Genomic DNA, 24,642 nt, shown 5'->3' on the forward strand with positions numbered 1-24,642 from the left:
GCTTTCAAATATTTTTAAAAACTTTTAAGTGACAATAAACATCATACTTTAAGCAAATAATACTACGTATTTATTTTGTGATTTCTACAGTGACGGCTTTCTTGAAAAGAATATTTCTAATATATTTATGTGAAAACTATTTTTTGTGTTCCAAAAATAAGGTTTTTCATATTATCCAAGCTGAGAAAGGTGTGAATCATTTAAATTTTGTTCAACTGCTTCTTTAAATGACTGGAAATAACCTCCATTACAAATACTACGAATGCTGTCAAATAGCCGAACAGCAGAATAAATAATGGCCCCGATATGTGATCGATGGAAAGCTTTTGTGGTGGTGATTTTGGTTTCTCATTTGAGGCAATTTTCACTAGGACATCTTGTAATTTGCGATCCATAAAACGATAATTGGCCTGAAAAAATGAAAAGAAAAATATGAAAATATGATTTTTATCGTTTAAGCCTATAAATTTATTATTTCGGCGTATTAAATTACTTTTTTTTATTTAGCCCATATTGTTGTTCTCTAATTCCATAAAGGATTGGAAAATATTTAAACTATTTTTGGGGAAAAGGTAACAAATTTGGTACTCATATACTTACGAGTCTCTCCCAATGTATGTATAGTCCTGTTTCAAGACAAAATATAATATGTTGATCCAAAACGGGCATTAGAGGCCAACCTCTTATAGAAGCAGCACGCGTCCAATCTATGTATATATCGTCCTTTAATATCTGAAATAAAAATAGCCGAAATAAATATTTTTTTCAAAAACACATACCACTCTTCTATTCGAAATATTATGTCATTCAATCTGTCATTGGAAATCATCGACTCACAACTTTCGATTCCACCGCCGGTATTGTTATGTATTTGCCAACATTCAAGAAGCCACTATATAGACGTTCCACCCCAAAACCATAATCATTCCGAAATCTAGCATTGTACATGTAATCATGATCGCGTATCTCAAAACTGGCAGCCATACGTTGTTCCTTGGTTATGTTCGATCCCAAGATCGTTTCTACCCAAACTATAGAGGGTGCTGCCCATTTCCAATCGGTGGCCGACCACTTCTCGACAGTGTCGATGGGTTCGTAAAAAAGTGGACTGGTTAGAATCGATTTCAATTGGCCACTGTAGGTGTTTTCCAGGGTGATGGTTGCACACAGCAGAAATGCCAAGAAGACACGACTTGCGGTACGCTTAAGACTGAGAAGAGAGTCTTTGATTTAAACAAAATTTTGGAAATAAAAGAAAGTTTGTTAATCTTACACTGTATCCACAGAAGGTTGTTGTATAAACACAGCAAAAACCTCCAGCATGGCTTTTTCGAAACTTTTGAGACCATGCCTTTTCCGGCTTCTTCCGCCTTTCATGCAACTATAGCCGGTATACTTGACAAAATGAAACAACAGAGAACACAGAACCAAAGTTGGAATTAGGCAAATCCAAAGTTCCGTTGAAAATGGCATTATATTGGTACGCCAACGAGGAAATTGCCTGCAAGCGGATATTATTTAGAAAATATTTTTTTTAGGAAAACAAGTAAAAAAAGCTGTAAGTTCGGCCGGACCGAACTTTGTATACCCTCTGCTATTTGGAGCGGATTTGGCAATTTTCAAAAAAAAAAAAAAAAATAATAATAATAATAAATAAATAAAATAAAATAAAAAATAAAACCAATTCCCTTAAAAAAAAGGTGAATAATATGTTTCGAACATAGGGAGTTAGAAAATAATCAAAATACCGAATATCGGAAGGTACTGTTACGAACTTTAAGTACGAAACTTGAAATGATTCCGGTAAATAATGTCGCTAAAGTCTTAAAAAATATCGAATATCGGGGGGTACCCTTACATAGGCGCTATACGAATACGTGGTCCTGCATACGAAATTTTTTTCCATAGGTTGTAGTAACCATTAAGATCTTCCAACACGAAATTTGAAATAATTCCGGTAAATAATGTAGCTGAAATCATGAAAATACCGAATATCGGGAGGTACCGTTATATGTTGGCTATACGAAGACGTGGATATGCATACAACAATTTTTGTCTGAGGCTGTAATATACTTTACGAACTATTAATATGAAATTTGAAATAATTCCGGTAATTACTATCGCTAAAACCGTGAAAATACCGAACGTCGGGAGGTACCGTTATATGAGGGCTATGCGAAAACGTGGACCGACAAGGAACATTTACGAACTTAACCTGTCTACTGGTTAACTATGCATGTATTCAAAACTTTGGCCATCTATCTCAATTCGTCCGAAAGAGCGTGATTACAACAGACATACAGACGGACATCGGTAGATCGTCTTAGAATTTTACGCTGATCCAGAATATATATACTTTGTTGGGTCTATTATAAATATTTCGAGGCGTTACAAACGGTATGATCAACTTAATATAATATATATATGGTGAAGGGTATAAAAAAATTTACTCACGTTGGCCCTGGTCCCAACACCGTCACCGCTGACTTTGCAATGAATTGTGATATTTCCCATATTTCAGGATACCAGTTGTACAAACAACCAATCATCACCTCAGATCGTTGTTCATATATATCGCTGACAGCACCATCCGAAGAACCATTATCAAAAACCGCACCCCAAAAATCGAGTCCATCTGAGGAGAAAGGGTTAATGATGTGGTTCTAAATAAATGCATATGTTGTCTTACTCACATGGCTGCATTCGAATGCGACAATTATGTGTTTCACAAAATGACCGCAATAAATCCGCTTCAGAGCCAAGAAATGATACGGTTTTATTGGGACCATGTGAGTCGATGGCATCAACATTACCTTCTCCAGGATTCTGCAGGAAAGAGAGGTGAAAAGTTATGGTAACACAAATGGAGAAAGTTGAAAAAGTGATTCGGTTGTTTAAATGCAGAATTTTTCAAAGGGGCCTTTGAAGTTTGCTGAACTTTCCAGAAAGCAGAGAAGTGGATTAGAACTTCAAAGGAGCAGCAGAAACATAAAAAAATTCGCCTTTTAATGCTTCGAACTTTAAGCCAGAGGCCATGAAAAGACGATGCCGTGTTATAATCCCCAAGGACACTATTCCCATTACAACCATGACCGTTTTTTTTTGGTCATACCCATTTCATAATACCCAGAAAGTAGCGGACATAAACCCTATAATAATAGGGATTATGTCAAATCTGAACCGATCTCGATAAAATTTGGCAAAGATATTTCTAAGTTGTATTTGATATATTTCCTTGAATATCGTTGTTACGGAGTGCATATTACGGCTGTGGGTAACAAATCGGATGATCAATATATATGGGAGCTATAGCTATATCTGAACCGATTTTAACCAAATTTGGCATATGTGCCAAATTTCATCCCATTTGGGTAAACATTAAACGTTTGGTGCACAAATCGGACGAAATTATATATGGGAGCTATATCCAAATCTGAACCGACCTCGATAAAATTTTACAAAGGTATTTCTGAGCTGCATTTGATATATTTCCCCAAATATTGTTGTTACATAGTGCATATTACGGCTGCGGAGGACTAAAATAACAAATCGGATGAACAATATATATATGGGAGCTATAGCTATATCTGAACCGATTTCGATTAAATTTTGCATACTTATTTTCAGGCCTAAATTGGTTGTATGTGCAAAATTCCATACTGATATTACACGTTTGGTGCACAATAAAAGCCAAATCGGACAAAGATATATATGGGAACTATATCTAAATTTTGACCGATTATCTCCAATTTCAATAGGGTTCGTCCTTGGGCCAAGCAAATGTTGTTTGGAAAATTTCATCTGGATCGGGCAATAAATGTGAGCTGTACTTTGTTTACAAAAATACATGGACAGACGGACGGACGGACGGATAAATCGACTCAAAATGTGATTCTATGCATATCATCAAAAGGAACTATTGGTCTATCTCGTTTCCTTTTGCCTGTTACAAACAAATGCACAAAGACATAATACCTGACCACCTTGTGGCCGAAAGTGGTGAACTGCCGAATTTGGTTTTCTCCGATGAGAAAACATTTGTTGTCTAGCAGTTTATAGACAAACAAAATGATCGTGTTTACTTGCCAAAGAGGTCAGCTGAAAATGTGCACCTTCGGTTGGCCACCAGAACTCAAGCGCCGGCCGTTATGATGGTGTGGACTGCCATAGCGGCAGATGGTCGCTCTCCGCTCGTATTATTCGAATGGTTACAAAATGAGGTTCCTCGCTTCATTTCCAGCGCACAATGGCCACCAAAATCTCCGGATACCAATCCGTCGGACTACTGTGTCTGGAGTATTTTGGACAGCAAGGTTAGCACTAAAAAAAATACCAAAGTGTCCATCACCTCAAGCAAGCGCTTCGTCTTGAATAGGCCAAAATACCGCAGAGCAACATTCGGGCTGCGTGTGGCGGTTTCATTGACCGTTTGAAGGCCATAATTCGTGCCAAAGGTGACCAATTCGAACAAATCTAAATTTATTCCAAAATTTTATGCTATTTCTTACATTTTTTGCTTTCATTCATTAAAATTAAAAAAAAATGTAAAAATTATGGCGTTTGACTTTCTTGCACAACTCGGATACCAACAGTGACATCTATATCATTCAATACCAAATGTAATAACATTTAGTACTTTTCGTACAGATATAGTACACCTCAACATATCTCAATTCTAGATTCAAACAGTGACCTCAATATCAAATTTCAAGATTCCAGCTTAGCCCTTCACCGAATACCGATGTTAGTACCATTTAGTATTTTTCGCAAATCTCAAACACTGATATCATCAGCAATCTAAATATCAAATTTCAGATTTTTAAATTATTCCTTCACCCAATACCAAATTTAGTACTTTTTATACAATTATGGTACACATTTTAGAAACAACCTTCATACACTATACATGAACAGAGACCCTACTAACAAATTCCACATCGTACCAAATATAGTACCATTTAGTACTTTTCGTACATTTGTAGTAACCATTTACAAAACCACATCTTTATAAACAAGTAAAAAAACATTAAGTTCGGCCGGGCTAAACTTTGATACCCTCCACGTTAGGGAAAGGAAACATTAGAGCCCATTATGACCCACACATATACCGATTTTTAGACATATTCATGGGAAAATGTGCCAAAAATCATCAAATACCGAATATCGGGAAATACGGCTATATGGGGCTGTAAAAAACGTGGACCTATACATATAGTGTTTTACCAAAAGAGCTAGAACCCATTAAGACCAACAAATACCAATTTCTAGACAAATCCGCGAAGAAATGTGGCAACAACCATTAAAATGCCGAATATCGGGAAGTACGGTTATAATAGGGCTATACCAAATCGTGGACCTATACATACAGTGTTTCGCCAAAGCAGCTAGAATCCATTAAGATCAACAAATACCAATTACTAGACAAATCCGTGAAAAAATGTGGCAAAAATCGTCAAAATACCGAATATCGGAAGGTACCGTTATATGGGGACTATACCAAAACGTGGACCTATAATTACAATGACTCGCCACACGAACTGGGACCCATTCGTGTGGACCAACTACCAATTGTCGGAGAAATTCGTTAAAAAATGTGTCAAAATATCGGGAGGTACCGTTATATGGGACCATACCAAAACGTGTAACTATACCTACAATGTTTCGCCGCACGAACTAGGACCAATTATGACCTACAAATACCTATTTCTAGACAAATCCGCGAAGAAATGCGGCAACAACCATTAAAATGCCGAATATCGGGAAGTACGGTTATAATAGGGCTATACCAAATCGTGGACCTATACATACAGTGTTTTACCAAAAGAGCTAGAACCCATTAAGACCAACAAATACCAATTTCTAGACAAATCCGCGAAGAAATGTGGCAACAACCATTAAAATGCCGAATATCGGGAAGTATGGTTATATGAGGGCTATACCAAATCGTGGACCTATACATGCACTGTTTCGCCAAAGAAGCTAGAACCCACTATGACCTACAAATACTAATTTTCAGCCAAATCTGTGAAAAAAAGTGGCAAAAATTGTCAAAATACCGAATATCGGAAGGTACCGTTATATGGGGACTACACCAAAACGTGGACCTATAATTACAATGATTCTCCACACGAACTGGGACCCATTATGACCTACAACTACCAATTGTCAGAGAAATTCGTGAAAAAAATGTGTCAAAAATCATCAAAATTCCGAATATCGGGAGGTACCGTTATATGGGACCATACCAAAACATTGTAATTATAGGTCCACGTTTTGGTGTAGCCCCCATATAACGGTACCTCCCGATATTCGGCATTTTAATGGTTTTTGCCACATTTCTTCTAATGTTTCTTTTACCCTAAGGTGGAGGGTATTAAAATTTTGGCCCGGCCGAACTTAATGTTTTTTTACTTGTTTTCCTTACAAAACATTTGCCTGCATAACATATATCTTGTTAATTTAAATTCTTGATATAAACCATTTACTAAAAGATTAGCATAATTCCCATCTTTTGCTTGCCTAATATTAGCAGTAATGGCATTTAGAACATCCCTCCTTGTGGTCACATGGGATGTATAATTAAGACGACACCCAAACAAGTAAACTGACATACGGGGTGGGTATTTAAATCAATGATTGTAATCTTATGTTTGTTTACAACAACAACGGCAACAACAGCAATTGAAAGGACATCGTTACGCCCACGCCCTCTCATCATTATGGCCCAAGTTACACTCCTCCTGGGCATAGTTATTCTAGATTGACAATTGAGTGTGAATAAAAGTTTACACTATGCCTAGCCCCGCAACCCTTCCCCCTGACATTTAGGCCCACCAAAAGATGCATATTTTCCTGAAGTGTGTGGGATAGCAAACATGTGAACATGTGTGTGTGTGTATGTACTCTCTTCGGTACGACACATAACACCATTTGTTTGGCAAGTGCCCAAAAGAGCAAGAGGGTGAGCGCAACAAGGAACGGTGTTGTTAGATAAACACATGCCACAACATATGTTTACAATTAAGTGACACCATTACGGGGGACCGTGCTGAACCGCCGTGTGGCATACAAACGAAAAACTTAGACCTCAAACTTATGTAGAGAAACTTAACCAACAATAAACTGTTCTGGCAAAAGTTTTGCTTGTTTAACTTTTTGCCTTGTTTTTCGGTCTATACACCAAGGAAATTGTACACGCTTCGCTGTGCACCCTCTTCTTATTCGTCTTCGTGGAGAGCGGGTGTTTAATTGGTTCTATGACAACAAATTGAAGTAGAAGTTTCCAAAATAGAGTAATAGAAATTGTACAGTAACTTGGAATGAGTTTTCTATAGGAAAAGTCATCATCATCGTCGGCGATGAGCTTTTCCACATAGGAAAAGTCATCATCATCGTCGGCGATGAGCTTTTCCATATAGGAAAAGTCATCATCATCGTCGGCGATGAACTTTTCGATAGAGGAAAAGTCATCATCATCGTCGGCGATGAACTTTTCCATAGAGGAAATGTCATCATCATCGTCGGCGATGAACTTTTCCATAGAGGAAAAGTCATCATCATCGTCGGCGATGAACTTTTCCATAGAGGAAAAGTCATCATCATGGTCGGCGATGAACTTTTCCATAGAGGAAAAGTCATCATCGTCGTCGGCGATGAACTTTTCCATATAGGAAAAGGCATCATCATCGTCGGCGATGAACTTTTCCATAGAGGAAAAGTCATTATCATCGTCGGCGATGAACTTTTCCATATAGGGAAAAGTCATTATCATCGTCGGCGATGAACTTTTCCATATAGGGAAAAGTCATCATCGGACCGATGAACTTTTCCATATAGGGAAAAGTCATCATCGGACCGATGAACTTTTCCATATAGGGAAAAGTCATCATCGGACCGATGAACTTTTCCATAGAGGAAAAGTCGTCATCATCGTCGGCGATGAATTTTTCCATAGATGAAAAGTCAACATCATCGTCGGCGATGAACTTTTCCATATAGGAAAACTCATCATCATCGTCGGCGATGAACTTTTCCATAGAGGAAAAGTCATCATCATCGTCGGCGATGAAATTTTCCATAGAGGAAAAGTGATCATCATCGTCGGCGATGAACTTTTCCATAGAGGGAAAAGTCATCATCATCGTCGGCGATGAACTTTTCCATATAGGAAAAGTCATTATCGTCGTCGGCGATGAACTTTTCCAAATAGGAAACTTTTCCATATAGGAAAAGTCATAATCATCGTCGGCGATGAACTTTTCCATAGAGGAAAAGTCATAATCATCGTCGGCGATGAACTTTTCCATAGATTATAATCGTCGGCGATGAACTTTTCCAAATAGGAAACTTTTCCATATAGGAAAAGTCATAATCATCGTCGGCGATGAACTTTTCCATAGAGGAAAAGTCATCATCATCGTCGGCGATGAACTTTTCCATAGAGGAAACTTTTCCATATAGGAAAAGTCATAATCATCGTCGGCGATGAACTTTTCCAAATAGGAAACTTTTCCATATAGGAAAAGTCATAATCATCGTCGGCGATGAACTTTTCCATAGAGGAAAAGTCATCATCATCGTCGGCGATGAACTTTTCCATAGAGGAAAAGTCATCATCATGGTCGGCGATGAACTTTTCCATAGAGGAAAAGTCATCATCGTCGTCGGCGATGAACTTTTCCATATAGGAAAAGGCATCATCATCGTCGGCGATGAACTTTTCCATAGAGGAAAAGTCATTATCATCGTCGGCGATGAACTTTTCCATATAGGAAAAGTCATCACCATCGTCGGCGATGAACTTTTCCATATAGGAAAAGTCATCATCATCGTCGGCGATGAACTTTTCCATAGAGGAAAAGTCATAATCATCGTCGGCGATGAACTTTTCCATAGATTATAATCGTCGGCGATGAACTTTTCCAAATAGGAAACTTTTCCATATAGGAAACTTTTCCATATAGGAAAAGTCATCATCATCGTCGGCGATGAACTTTTCCATATAGGAAAAGTCATCATCGTCGTCGGCGATGAACTTTTCCATAGAGGAAGAGTCATCGTCGGCAATGAACTTTTCCATTCCAGAAATTAACTACTAACTTTTCTTTCGAAAAAGACTCCACAGAGGAAATTCCGAAATTTTACACTTTTCCTCAAAAGCGTTACCACTGTCTTTTTGATATCGTTAATAATTACCCTTCTCTCCCTAACTTACCACATAATCAGTTTTAACATACGGAAGATATGTTAGTGAACTGGCTCTCATTACACGTTCCTGCAGGTCTCTTAGTTTATTCGGATAAAGTTCAACGTTTTTGGCAAATGCCATATTCTCGGCCTGGAACGTATCGAGATGCATGGCATCTAAATTGCCCTCGGCTCCAACATATTTCTGTGTCCACAATTCAAAATTGATGTCGTTGTTTGTGTTACGGGTTTTATGGTTTGCCAATGAAGTTGCGGGCCACATGGATTCGGGATAAAATTCACTAGCCGTTGCCATGGTAAAGTTTGTTGGTATTTCTTTAGTCGTGCAACTGTCGCAAGTTTGTCGTCTTGTCGTTATTGATGTTCGTTCTTTTTGTTGTTGTGTCGTTGGTTGCATGCAGTTGCCGTTCGCTTGTTGTCCATTGGCATAAGTGGTGTTGTCGTTAGCAAAATTTTCAATTGTTGGCGTAACCATCAAGTGATGCGGATAAACTGGAATAAATTTAGTCATACCCATTAGTTAAGTTTGGATGTGAGGGCAAGAAAAAATATTTCATCTATAGATAAACATTACAAAAGTTTCAATTGCTTTTAAGGAAGAGAGTTGCCAAAGATATTCGTTAACATTTATGGCAAAACAAAAGTCATATTCGGATCGCAGTATTGAAAGACTTGAAGCACAATACGAAATGTATAATTATTGTGGGATTGTGTCCTATTGCTTTGAATACCCTTAAAATTATAATTAAACAATTTAAATAGTATCAGTCGGTTTTGCCAACAGATGTATACACCCAGCTATGAATTATGATTATTCACACTGTTGACCCTTTATGGGGGCAGTTCCGAAACAGTTGGCTAATATTGACTCGACTATATCGTGTACTTCCCATACTTTATATGAGATATGAGCAAAATTTTGGAAAATGTGGAAATATGCGTGAAGTGCCAGATATAGAACTACTTCATCTAATACAGATAAAACAGATCTTGTATTTATCGAAATATTGATGTTCATGGATATTCAAAATTTTGACCCTCTATGAAAGAGGTACCAGGAAAAGTGGCCCTTAATATTCCATCTTCAAACCAGACCATGGGTTAACAAAAAGATTGTGATGTACAGGGTAAGATAAAAAACAACAACAAAGTCACACTACATTTTTTTACTTTTTTTCAATTTTATTGAATGAAAGAAAAAAATATATCGGAAATAGCATCAAATTTTAGAATTAGTTTAGATTTTTTAGAATTGGTCACCTTTGGCACGAATTATGGCAAATGGTCACACGCTGCCCGAATGTTGCTCTGCGGTATTTGAAACTTTGGTATTTTTTAGTGCCAACCTTGCTTTCCGACATACTCCAGACACAATAGTCCAACGGATTGGTATCCGGAGATTTTGATGGCCATTATGCGCTGGAAATGAAGCGAGGAACCTCATTTGCTGTGCTGAATGCGATGGTGCTGAGTCCTGTTGGAATGTCCAAGGTCTACGGCCAAAATCTTGGTGTGTCCAAGGCTTTAATACACCCTCCAGAATATTTTCGCGATAATATTCGGCATTTATTCTGATGCTTCTTTCGATTAATACAAGCGGAGAGCGACCATCGGCTGTTATGGCGCTTGAGTTCTGGTGGCCAACAGAAGGTGCACATTTTCAGCTGACCTCTTTGGCAAGTAAACACGATCATTTGGTTTGTTTACAAACTGCTGGACAACGAATGTTTTCTCATCAGAGAAAACCAAATTCGGCAGTTCACCACTTTTGGCCAAGCGAAGCAACTCTTTAACTATTTTGAGTCTATTTTCTTTCTGTTACGGTATAAGTTCTTGCACTTTTTTGGATTTGCAATGGCTTTTTTACGAACTTATTTTTCAATATTTGCCGAATGGAATATTGCGATATGTTTAGCTTACCAGCCATTTTTCGGCCACTGCGACGCGGGTTTCGATCAAGTCGCTTCCTTAGTTTTCGAACCATTTCTGCTGATGTTGCTGTTTTCCTCCGTTCACTGCCTTGACGTCGAGCTACGCTACCAGTATCATGGTAACGATCGATGGTACGAGACGCAAAAGATTTATTCACATTTAAAAGCTGAAGTGCTCTAACTATAGCCACTTGTGGTTTCCCAGCCAAATATATCACGCTTGAATTCCATCACGAATAACTTTTTTTCTTGAAACTTCTTACCAAAATGCTTTTGTACTCTTGTTAACAATATAATGAGCTGTCACTGGAATAATTTTAACAGTTGTTGGACGAGGTGCTTTGAAATGACAACAGTCTGAAGATGGTTGCAGTTCTTTCATCTCATTAATATCAAATTTCAGGATTTCAGCTCTCTAATTTTCCACATTACCAAATTTAGTACCATTTAGTACTATTATGTTACGTATATCCTAAACCATCTTCTTCTCTCAACTACATACACCAATAGTGAGATCTAAATTAATTTTCATGATTTCAGCTCTATTCCTTAACCAAATACCAAATGCAGTACTATTTAATTTTTTCGTACACATACAATTGTACACAATGCTATTGTAATCTTATTTCAAAAAATTCCAGCTCCATCGATTCACCCAAATCGAAATTGTAACAAATTTAGTACCATTTAATTCAAATTTCGAAAACTACCTCCATATCCAATCCTGCTAATTTCAAATTTCAGGGTTCCAGATCCATTTGTTCCTCCAAATTCAAATTGTACCAAATTTATTACCATTTAGTACTTTTTGTATACATGAGCACACAATTCCAAAAGTACCCCCTTACATCGACCCCACTCCTCAATATTGATACCCATATTAAATTTCAAGTTTGTAGCTCCAACCATACACATGATGCGAAATGATACCAAATGTAGTACATTTTAGTGCTTTTCGTACACTTATAGTGCGGACTTCCCAAAACCCTTTGGCACATCAATCATACACTCCAAGAGTTACTCTTATTCCAAATATAAGAGTTTTAGCTCTACTGGCTCGTCAAATGCAGAGGGTACAATATTTAGTATATTTTAGTACTTTTCACCTTCGGATAAAGAGTAACCCTCATCCAAAAATTTCGAAATTCGAGATTCAGCCGTTTTGTCTGAGCGTTGATGGATCGTTAAGTCAGTCAGTCATCGTTAAGACTGACTTTTATTAATATAGATATTTTAAAAAATATATATTTTTTAAAAAATGCATGTTTGTTGATCCTTTAAGAAATACAATTTTTAAAAATCCATGATTCTTTAAAAATATAATTAAATAACTCAGTTATTTTTTAAATTGTATTGTACAAAAGGAACGATAGATGGTCCTTCAAAAAAACATATTTTTAAAAATCCATATTTGATGATTATTCCAAACATATGAGTATTGGTTTTATTCTTGAAAAAATAATTAAAAACAAGTAAGCAAAGGCTATAGACGTGCGGGGCCGACCATGTGATACCCTACTACACCATAATATGTTAGAAGCTCCCTTATGTCTAATCCATTTTGGAAGATTTCACTTTTGAAATTATGTCACGCAACACTTCCCAGAGACTACCATTAGCATTTTGACCAGGGACAGGGACATCGTAGTTTACCGCAGTGGGACATCGTAGTTTACCGCAGTCGGAGCACTACGAAATCGTAGTGTACCACATGGCGGAACATTAAAAAAATAATGTACAGGTAGTATAAATACAATTCAATATTATAAAAATGAAAGATGCATTTTTTATTTGTCATGTACGTTTAGATTGGTTGCGAAATTGAAGATAATAGAAAAACAAGTAAAAAAGCTGTAAGTTCGGCCGGGCCGAACTTTTAATACCCTCCACCATTTGGTACAAATTTGGCAATTTCCAAAAAATAAAACCCGTTAAAAATTCTGTTAAAATCTTAAAAATACCGAATGCTTATACGACGACGTGGGCCTGCATAGGCAACTTTTGTCATAAATTATTACAATATTTAAATGCGAAACTTGAAGAAAAATCTGTTTATAATGTAGCCAAAATCGTCAAAATACCGAATATGGGGGGTACCGTTATATGGGGGCTATACGAAGACGTGGACTTACACAGACAATTTTCTGGCATGGGCTGAAGTATCCATTACGAACTTCACATATGAAATTTGAAACAATCCCTGTAAATAACGTCGCTAAAATCATTAAAATATCGAATATCGGGGGGTACCGTTATATGGGGGCTATATGAAGACGTGGACCTACATGGCTCATTCTTTGACTTTGGATGAAGTATCCATTACGAACTTCAAATACCAAATTTGAAACGATTCCTTTACAATGTCGCTAAAATCATCAAAATACCGAATATCGGGGGGTACCGTTATATGGGGGCTATATGAAGACGTGGACCTACATGGCTCATTTTTTGATTTGGGATGTAGTATCCATTACGAACTTCAAATACCAAATTTGAAACGATTCCGGTAAACAATGTCGCTAAAATCATCAAAAAACCGAATATCGGGGGGTACCGTTATATGGGGCCTACAGGAAGACGTGAACCTGCACAGATAATTTTCTGTCTTAGGCTGTAGCATCCATTACAAACTTCAAATGGCAAATTTGAAATAATTCCGGAGAATAATGTCGCTAAAATCATCAAAATACCGAATATCGGGAGGTACCGTTATATGGGGGCTATATGATAACTTGGACCTAGATGGCCCATTTACGAACTTAACCTGCCTACTGGGAAAAAATACATGTGTGCAAAACTTTAGCCTTCTATCTCAATTTGTTCGAAAGATAGCGTGATTACAACAGACAGACAGACAGACGGACAGACAGACAGACGGACATGGCTAAATCGTCTTAGAATTTTACGCTGATCAAGAATATATATACTTTGTTGGGTCCGACATGAATATTTCGAGGAGTTACAAACGGAATGACAAAATTAATATACCCTCCATAGTATGGTGGAGGGTATAATAAGAGAATAGGTAGAAGGAATAAAAAGGACCAAATCTGAAGTGATAATAATTTGTATTTTACCATGGAAAATTGAAAATTTTAATTTTCCGGGAAAATTGTATTTTAGTGGTTGCATTGTAATGGATTATTATGCAAATAATTTACCTGTTATTTTGGGGTACCGAAAAATCAATGAATGTAGGTGTAAAAAACTAAATATTTTACAAAGTATGATTATGATTTCGCCGGGAATTAAAGTATTCGCGGTGTAATGGAAATGTTGACTTTTATTTAAACACAAATTTTATGGTCTATTTCACCCACTAAATATTACCCGATGACCATGAAAATTGGAAGGCTTCTGCCCAGCCCTAAGATCTAGCTTCATACTAACTTCCGCGTCGATCGCTCTATAATTGCGGCCCTTAGAGCCACTTCAAAATCAAGAAATTTTTCAGTTTTTGGTACATTTTAACCCCTAAATATTATGCGATCATCTCCAAAATAGGGTTCTATTTCGGCCCTAGCCCCACCTCCATTCTAAATTTCGTGAAGATCGGGCCATAATTGCAACCTGTAGAGTGATTACAAATTAACATGGACAGACGGACAGACGGGCGGACGGACATACATAGCTAGATCGACTCAGCTCGGCGAGATAGGAAGATCTATATATATTTACTTTCCTATGTGGGAAACCAATATTTCGAGGTGTTACATAATTTTTGGCCCAATCAAATTTATGATACCCCCAAAACATAGTGTTGAAGGGTATAAAAATTCAATTCTCCAAAAAAAAAACCTTCAAAAATATTATTTTTAAATCCATATTTATTGCTTTGATCCTTTGATATTATTTAATACCCCTATTGATCCTTAAAAAAATATTATATAAAACGTTAATGGTCTTAAATATATCCGTTAGAATTAAACATTATTACCTCTTATACAAATAATATTCTTCATAGCACCCTCGATTGCATTGAAATATAATATTGTTATGGTCTGCTCTATCCTTCGAAAAATATCCTTAAAATCATTGTTAGTGCTTTACATAAATCTTCTTTTTTAAAATATATTGTTTAAAAATCAGAGCCCCGTATTTCTGCTCTGTTTATCCTTTTTAGAAATTCTAATTTGAATTTTTTTTTGCAATTTTAAATCATTGAAATCTGGTAACAATGGTATCGTAATCTATTTCCCTGCCTTTTGGTTTCTAAATCCCACCCTCACAGTTTATTTCAAAAATTTCTTAATAACTGTCCAACACAAATTGTGTCGTTGACCTAGTATTCTCTGTAAAATTTCCAAAACTGCCCGATAATTTTGTGAAAGTGTTTATTGTTTTTCTTTTTTCATTCATAAGTTCTGCAATATACCAACATACATATTTTGTATTTTAGCATTTGTTTTTTTTTTTTGAACTGCTGCCGCATTCTTTGTTATTATTTTTTGTGTGTAAAAAACATCACTCTAAGGACTTGTGGCACTTGAACTATATATAAAGGTGTATCCATCCATTTGCTAGGCAAAAACCTGACAAATGCAAATGAAATATATTCACAAAAATTGTTCACTGTTTCACTTACACTGTAAAAGTTCCGAGGCTAGCAACTCTGCAGGGTCTTCGTTTTCACACAAAAACAAATAGATTTTATCCTTGAGGCGTAATCTTGCATAACGGGTGGCAAAGTAGCGGGCATGCAGAAAACTTGAAGTGTTTGTTAGAATTGTAATAAACCCCTGCGGAAGGAGTAAAGAGAGAGGGAAAGAGGGAGAGAAAGATGGAGAAATACATAGCAAGTTTGATGTTTAGTTACTCGAAATATTAAATTTGTTTAGGCAATGTGAAATATTTAATTCAAATAGATGTTGTGCAATAGATTTCTGTTGAGATTGTAGGTGTCAATAGTGTAAACATAGCCCATGGGTGTGTGTGAAATTATTATTTACATTTTATGTGAATATTAAATGTTATCATTTAAATATGTAGTATAAATGTGGCGAAATTTTTATTTTAAATATGGTCAATATATTAATTGGCCATTTAACTGAATTTTGAAAATGCTATTTAAAACTAGGTATGAGAATGTATGGTAGGAACAACTCGAAACTATGAGAGCAAACAGTTGAAAATGCTATTTTTATACCTTCCACCTCGGAAAGGAGGGTATATTAACTTTGTCATTCCGTTTGTAACATCCTTAAATATTCCTCTTAGACCCCATAAAGTATATATATTCATAATCAGCAAAAAATTCTACGTCGATTTAACTTTGTCCGTATGTCTGTCTGTCCGTCTGTCTGCATGTCTGTCCGTCTGTCTGTTGAAATCACGATACAGCCCACATTATTTGACATAGAGCGCCAAAATTTAGCAGAGCTATTTGCATTGTGTCTAGGATGGTTGGTATTGAAAATGAGATATATCAGTCCACGTTCTGGTATAGTCCCCATATAACGGTACCTCCCGATATTCGGTATTTTGATGATTTATGCCACATTTTTTCACGGATTTGTCTGGAAATTGGTATTTGTGGGTCATAATGGGTTCCAGCTCCGGTGGCGAAACATTGCATGTATGGGTCCATGATATAGCCCCCATATAAAGGTACCTCCCGATATTCGGTATTTTAGTTTTTTTTTTTGCCACATTTTTTCACGGATTTGTCTAAAAATTAGTATTTGTGGGTCATAATGGGTCCTAGTTCGTATGGCGAAACATTGTAATTATAGGTCCACGTTTTGGTATAGCCCCCATACAACGGTACCTCCCGATATTCTGTAATTTGATGATTTTTGCCACATTTTTTCACGGATTTGTCTGAAAATTGGTATTTGTTGGTCATAATGGGTTCCAGCTCCGGTGGCGAAACATTGCATGTATGGGTCCATGCTTTGGTATAGCCCCCATATAACAGTACCTCCCGATATTCGGTACTTTGATGGTTTTTGCCACATTTTTTCACTGATTTGTCTAAAAATTGGTATTTGTGGGTCATAATGGGTCCTAGTTTGTGTGGCGAAACATTGTAATTATAGGTCCACGTTTTGGTGTAGCCCCCATATAACGGTACCTCCCGATATTCGGCATTTTAATAGTTTTTGCAACATTTCTAATTTTCTAATGTTTCTTTTACCCTACTTTTACTTGTTCAAATTCAGAACGGTAAAAACTTTTTGGACAAAGCTTTGACATTTGGTTAAATATGTCTGAGCATTTAATACCCCTTCGGGGTTTGTTCTACTGTCCTTATCGATCTTTTTTATACCCTACACCACAAGGTGGTCAGGGTATTATATCTTTGTGCATTTGTTTGTAACAGGCAAAAGGAAACGAGATAGTTCCTTTTGATGATCTGCATTGAATCACATTCTGAGTCAATTTATGCATGCCCGTCCGTCCGTCCGTCTGTCCGTCTGTCCATGCATTTTTGTAAACAAAGTACAGTTCGCATTTATTGCCCTATCCATATGAAATTTTGCGCAGATCATTTGTTTGGCCCAAGGACGAACCCTATTGCAATTGGAGATTATCGGTCAAAATTTAGATAGAGCTCCCATACATATCTTCGTCCGATTTGCCTTTTATTGTGCACCAAACGTGTAATATCAGCCCGAATAGTATGGAATTTTACACATACAACCAAATTAGGCCTGAAAATAAGTATGCTAAATTTGATCGAAATTGGTTCAGATATAGCTATAGCTCCCATATATATATTGTTCATCCGATTTGTTGTATTTGTTACCCACAGCCGTAATATGCACTCTATAACACCAATATTTGGGGAAATATATCAAATACAGCTCAGAAATACATTTGCTAAATTTTTTCGAGATCGCTTCAGATTTGGATATAGCTCCCATATACAACTTCGTCCGATTTATCTTTTATTGTGCACCAAACATCTAATATTTGTCCAAATGGGATGAAATTTTGCAATTACCGAATTGAGTCTAGAAGCTAGTATGTCAAATTTGGTGAAGATCAGATATAGCTAAAGCTCTGATATATACTGTTCATCCGATTTGTTATATTTGTTACCCACAGCCGTAATATGCACTCCGTAACAACGATAATCAGGGAAATATATCAAATACAGCTCAGAAATATATTTGCCAAATTTTATCGAGATCGGTTCCGATTTGGATATAGCTTTTTTCCGATTTCAAATTAATTGTGCACCAAATGGGCAATACAATTCCGAATTTAAAAGACACAAATGCTTCGCCATATTTAGTCCTTTGAACTTTAAATTATAACTATAATCATAGCGTGTATGATTGAATTATCACATAAAAACTTTTAATTGTTATGCGGAGCTCTACTAAATTAGCAAAGTGGTGTAGGGTATCATAAAGTCGGCACCACCCGACCTTAAGACTTTCTTTGCAGGTTTTATAGACGAGATATCATTCCAGGACTAAATCGGTTGTCATCCCTGTACTAATTTCGATGATGACTTAGATTTGGAAGATCCCATTATATACGAGTCATACTAAAAGTACACTCACATTGAAAAGTTTTTTTTGGGAAAAATTTCTACAATCTGAAGATACTAAAAATAATCAATTGGAAAATCTGACTGACTTCTGAAAATCTTTAAGAAGATTAATTTTTATATCCTCATCATTCTGGCCATTTTTTTTGCATTTTAAGAAGATTAGTTTTTATATCCCCAGTCTTATGGATATAGAGGATATATATCATTTGATACAGCCAAAGTGTGCCTTATCGAAATTCTAGTTCTAGGTCTTAGGTTTCTTTGAACGAAGTTCCTTTTCACATTTATATATTTGAATCAGACGAAGATTAGGTTGGAAAATAACCTAAATTTCTTCTTGTATTTTCTCATAACCCTCATATATAGAACAGATAAAAAAGCTGTAAGTTCGACCGGGCCGAATTTTGAATACCCTGCACCATTTGGAACTAATTTGGCAATTTTCAAAAAATAAAAAAATAATAAAATAAACACAATAAATAAAATAAAATCCTTTAAAAATTCATTTTTAATCTTAAAACAAGTAAGCAAAGGCTACAGTCGAGCGGGGCCGACCGTTGAATACCCTACAACACTATAATAAACGATACAGTTTATATAGGCGAGATACTCGAAAGAATTGCACAAGATATTGTGACAAATAATAAAAGAAAACCATCAGGTTTCGATCTCTAATTTTCGAATAATAGCAACTTAAACTAATTTGTTCATTTCCAATTTATTGGCCCAAGACCCATAATCTCTCAGAAGTGACAAAAAAATATCATTTATTATTGGTTTTTGACTGAAACGCATCTATATGATTTACAGCCATTTGACTATATTCTTCAACGAAATCAGCGTTAAGGAAATAGTCAGAAGTGCGTCTTTCCTGTATTTGTGAATTCTCCAAGAAGTCACTGTAATGAACATTTTCGTATTTTGTCTACAAAAGTTGGCAAACTATTTCACACATTGAATATTTTTGGATAGCCATCCAGAACTGCTTGGCTTTTGCAATGTCCGGTAACCCCCATTCATTCGATAAGTACGACCTGCTGACAATTTTGCAATTTTTTGGTCCATTTCAACCCCTATGGCGATCATCTCCAAAAAGAGTAGGCTTCTATTCTGGCCCTCATCTTATCCCCATGCAAAATTTCGTAAGGATCGGGCCATAAATGCGATCTGTATATGATATCCTGATATCCTAACTACTTAGTTTTGTTAGCTGTAGAAATATTACCAAATGTTTAATTCAAAATGAAAATATGCCAAAAATATGACAAGAATTGAAAAAATATGAGAAAATTTTATAAAATCAATGTTTTCATCTTTATAGAGATATTTTTATGCGATTTTTTAGACGTTGTTTCTTTCCTGCCAAGAGGCCATTCTGAATTAATGAGAACTGTCGAAATCAGTTCAGCCGTTCTTGACATATAAGAGATCTTTCAAGCATATCTTCTTTGATAGACATATCTATCGCACATATTTTGCTATATATCCGATTTGTTGGATGTTAACATCAATGTAAAGATCAGAAGTAACCCTGTCATGGCTTTGTGATTTCTCCGGGATTTAAAATGTTGGCGGTTTAATGAAAAATTTCGAATTTTTTCAATACAAAAGATATGGTCTATTTTACCCGCTAAATATAATCTGATGACCACCGAAATTGGTAAGCTTCTTCCCCGCCCTAAGCTCTTGTCCTATGCTAACTTCCGCGTCGATTGGTCTATAATTGCGACCTGTATAGCTACTGCAAAATCCGAAATTTTTTCAGTATTTGGACCATTTCAACCCCTAAACATTTGGCGATCATCTCCAAAAGAAATAGGGTTCTATTCTGACATTAACCCCACCTACATTTTAAATTTCGTGAAGATCGGGCCATAATTGCGACCTGTAGAGTGATTACAAATTAACATGGACAGACGGACAGACGGACAGACGGACGGACGGACATACATAGCTAGATCGACTCAGCTCGGCGAGCTAGGAAGATCCATATATACTTTCCTATATGGGAAACCAATATTTCGAGGTGTTACATAAATTCTGGCCCAATCAAACTTATAATACCCCCAACACATAGTGTTGTAGGGTATAAATACAGAATGTAGCCATTATGTAGCCGTTTATGCTACAACATGGACCTACATAGGCAACTTTTGTCATAAGCCATTTGTAATATTCGGTTAATAATGTTGCTAAAATCAACAAAACACCAATTATAGGGAGGCACTGTTAAATGGGGGCTATATCAAAACGTGGACCTGCACAGACAGTTTTCTGTCTTAGGCTGTAGTATCCATTACGATGGTCATATACCAAATTTGAAACAATTCTGGTGAAAAATATGGCTAAAATCATCAAAATACTAAATATCGGGAGATACCGTTATATAGGGGCTATACCAAAACGTGAACCTACAAGGGTCATTTTCAATACCAAAAGTTCCGCAGACATAATATACATTTGAGGAAAATTTTATCAACCTACTTCATTTTGTTCGGAAGCTATAGTGATTTTCAAGAATATAGGATGGGATGAAAATATTGCAACCAATTTCAGACTGCTGTCATTTCTAAGCCACTCGTCCGACAGCTGTTAAAATTATTCCTGTGACAGCCATTATACTGTATACAAGCGTACGAAAGCATTTTGGTGAGAATTTTCCAGCAAAACAGTTATTCGTTATGGAACTCAAGCGTGATTTGTTTATATTTGGCTTGAAAACCACAAGTTGCTATTGTTTGAGTCCTGCAGCATTTAAATGTGAATAAATTTTTTGTGTCTCGTACCATCGCTCGTTACCGTGGTAGTGGTAGCGTAGCCCGACGTCAAGGAAGTGGACGGAACAGAAAACTGCTGTTTTTCAGCAGAAATGGTTCGAAAAGTAAAGAAGCGACTTGATCGGAACCCGCGTCGCAATGGCCGAAAAATGGCTCATCAGTTGAACGTATTGCAATATTCCATTCGGCAAATAAATGAGCTCGGGGTAAAGCCATTGAAACTCCAAAAAGTGCAAGAACTTACACCGCAACAAAAAGAAAATAGACTCAAAAGAGCTAAAGAGTTGCTTCACTTGACCGAAAGTGGTGAACTGGCGAATTTAGTTTTCTCCGATGAGTAAACATTCGTTGTCCAGCAGTTTGTAAACAAACAAAATGATCGTAATTACTTGCCAAAGAGGTAAGGTGAAAATGTGCACATTCGGTTGGCCGCCACAACTCAAGCGCCGACCATGATGATGGTGGGGGCCGCCATAACAGCCGATGGTCGTTCCCCGCTCGTATTAATCGCCCGTGGCATCAGAATAAAAGCCGAATATTCAGGGTGGTGTATTAAAGTCTTGGACACACAAACATTTTAGCCGCAGACCTTGGACATTTCAACAGAAATCAGCATCATCGCACTCAGCACGCGCCACCCAAGAATGGTTACAAAATGAGGTTCCTCGCTTCATATCCAGCGCACAATGGCCACCAAAATCTCCGTATACCAATCCGTTGGACTTTTGTGTCTGGAGTATTTTGGAAAGCAAGATTGACACTAAAAAATACCAAAGTGTCGATCACCCCAAGCAAGCGCTTCGCCTGGAATGGGCCAAAATACCGGAGAGCAACATTCGGGCAGCGTGTGACGGTTTCATTGCCCATTTAAAAGCCATAATTCGTGCCAAAGGTGACCAATTCGAACAAGTCAAAACTTATTGTAAAATTTAATGCTATTTCCAACATTAAAAAAAACAAGTAAAAAAACATTAAGTTCGGCCGAGCCAAAGGAAAGTAAAGGAAGCATTAGAACCCATTGTGTCCCACCAATATAAATTTTTAGACATATTCTTTGGAAAATGTCGCAAAATGTCGCAAAATCATCAAAATATTGAATGTCGGGAGGTACCGCTATATGGGCCTATACCAAAACGTGAATCTATATATACAATATTTCGGCAACGGAGCTAGAACACATTAGGACACAAAAATACCAATTTTTAGACGAATCCGCGAAGAAATATGGCAAAAATCATCAAAATACCGAATATCTGGAGGTACCGTTATATGGGAGCTATACCAAAACGTGGACCCATACATACAATGTTTCGCTACCGCAGCCAGAACCCATTATGACCAACAAATACCAATTTTTAGACAAATCCGCGAAGAAATATTTCAAAAATCATCAAACTACCGCATATCGGGAGGTACCATTATATGGGGGTTGTACCAAATCGTGGACCTTTAAATGCAATGTTTCGCCACCGTTGCTAGAACCCATTATGACCAACAAATACCAATTTTTAGACAAATCCGTGAAAAAATGTGGTAAAAGTCATCAAAATACCGAATATCGGAAGGTACCGTTATATAGGGACTATATTTCATTTTCAATACCAACCAACCATCCTAGACACAATACAAATTATTCTGCTAAATTTTGACGCTCTACGTCAAATAATGTGGACTGTATCGTGATTTCAACAGACAGACGGACATCGTTAAATCGATTCAGAATTGTATGCTGTTTATGAATATATATACTTTATGGGGTCTACGACGAATATTTAGGGATGTTACAAACGGAATGACAAAGTTAATATACCCTCCTTTCCAAAGTGGAGGGTATAAAAATGTAACAAGTAAAAAAGCAGTAAGTTCGGCCGGGCCAAACTTTGAATACCCTCCACCATTTGGAACGAATTAGAAAATTTTCAAAAAAATAAAATCCATTACAAATTCTTTTAAAATCTTTAAAATATCTAATATAGGAAGGTGCCGATATATGGGGGGATATACGATATTGTGGACCTATAAAGACAAATCTATGTCTGCGTGTAAAGTGCTCACAAAGAACTCCTTTTGTGAAATTTCAGACACTTCCATTGAAAAATGTGGCTAAAATCATCAAAATACGGAATACCGTGGGGTTACCGTTATATGGGGGCTATACGATATTGTGAACCTATATAGATAATTCTCTGCCGAGGTATAATGTACCCACAAGAAACTCCTTGTGTGGATTTTCAGACAATTTCGTAGAAAAATGTGGGTAAAATCATCAACTTAACCTGCCTGCAGACAAAAGAGAGATTTGTGCAAAATTTTAGCTTCCTATCTTAATTCGTTTAGACTGTAGCGTGATTACAACAGACGGACGGACGGACAGATGGACAGACGGACGGACAGGGCTAAATCGTCTTAGATTTTTACGCTGATCAAGAATATATATACTTTGTTGGGTCTAAAATGATTATTTCGATGAGTTACAAACGGAATGACGAACTTAATATACCCTCCATACTTTTTTTCGTGGAGGGTATAAAAATTATGGCGTTTGACTTTGTTGCAGTTTTTTATCTCACCCTGGTTCAATTTACTTGGAAAATAATTAATCCATTCTACTAATCTAGAATGTAGCTATTTTTGTCCCATATTCTTACCTCAGTAGCAATATCAACCGCCTTGAGTATATGTTCTTTAAATTCTTGATCTGCCCAATTGTCCTCCTCCCCCGGCTCCTGTATATCCCTAAACAATTTTACATTGATCCATTGCAAACCAATAATGTTACCGTGCTGAGATTGATTGTCGAATGCTTGTTGCACTGCATCCAGATACTCCTGCTGCAATGAGCATTTGCCTTGGACTGTGGCCTCACCATCGTATACAATCAAAACCGAAGTTAAATTTGCGAAATAAGAAGCAACTGCAAAGAAGTGCCACCAAAAGAAGGAAAATAAGTCAACATCATCAAATATTTTGGCTCTTGAGATTTCTTTTGTTTTTCAGGGTTTCAATGGGATTCAAATATTTTTCGATTTTAATGCTACCCCAACGATAAACTTACTTAAAAATCGTATTAGAGCTGATGTTGTAGCCACTGGCGGTTGCAACAACATTTTACTCCTTCGTTGCTTGAGGACGTTTTGCGTCTGTGTATTTTCGAAGTTGTATTTGATTATTTCGCCAAAGAATCGCTGCCAATGCAATTGGGACTTTTTCCAACGTCTTTCAA

General features: G+C 36.7%; 1 protein-coding gene across 1 annotated transcript; it reads right to left on the bottom strand.

Annotated features, from left to right (window-relative positions):
* Positions 1–70: 70 nt before the first annotated feature.
* LOC101895628 (uncharacterized) lies at positions 71–24,642 on the bottom strand. The gene is made up of 10 exons (XM_059128627.1): positions 24,475–24,642; positions 24,068–24,333; positions 15,724–15,877; positions 9,215–9,699; positions 2,694–2,826; positions 2,455–2,635; positions 1,274–1,501; positions 838–1,210; positions 601–732; positions 71–410 (listed from the first exon to the last, which is right to left on the bottom strand). The coding sequence occupies exons 1-10, from the start codon at positions 24,524–24,526 to the stop codon at positions 201–203; spliced, it is 2,214 nt and encodes a 737-aa protein (XP_058984610.1). The 5' UTR covers positions 24,527–24,642; the 3' UTR covers positions 71–200.

This window comes from Musca domestica, unplaced genomic scaffold (genome assembly GCF_030504385.1).
Source record: "Musca domestica strain aabys unplaced genomic scaffold, Musca_domestica.polishedcontigs.V.1.1 56, whole genome shotgun sequence".
Lineage (NCBI taxonomy): Eukaryota > Metazoa > Arthropoda > Insecta > Diptera > Muscidae > Musca > Musca domestica.

Bases quoted from the DNA above. Each gene is read 5' to 3' on its own strand.
- LOC101895628 (XM_059128627.1), bottom strand. From the start codon at position 24,526: ATGTTGTTGCAACCGCCAGTGGCTACAACATCAGCTCTAATACGATTT. The intron at 2,636-2,693 runs GTGAGTAAGACA...CTTTCTCCTCAG, and splicing joins TCGCATTCGAATGCAGCCAT to ATGGACTCGATTTTTGGGGT. The intron at 1,211-1,273 runs GTAAGATTAACA...CTCTCTTCTCAG, and splicing joins CAACCTTCTGTGGATACAGT to TCTTAAGCGTACCGCAAGTC.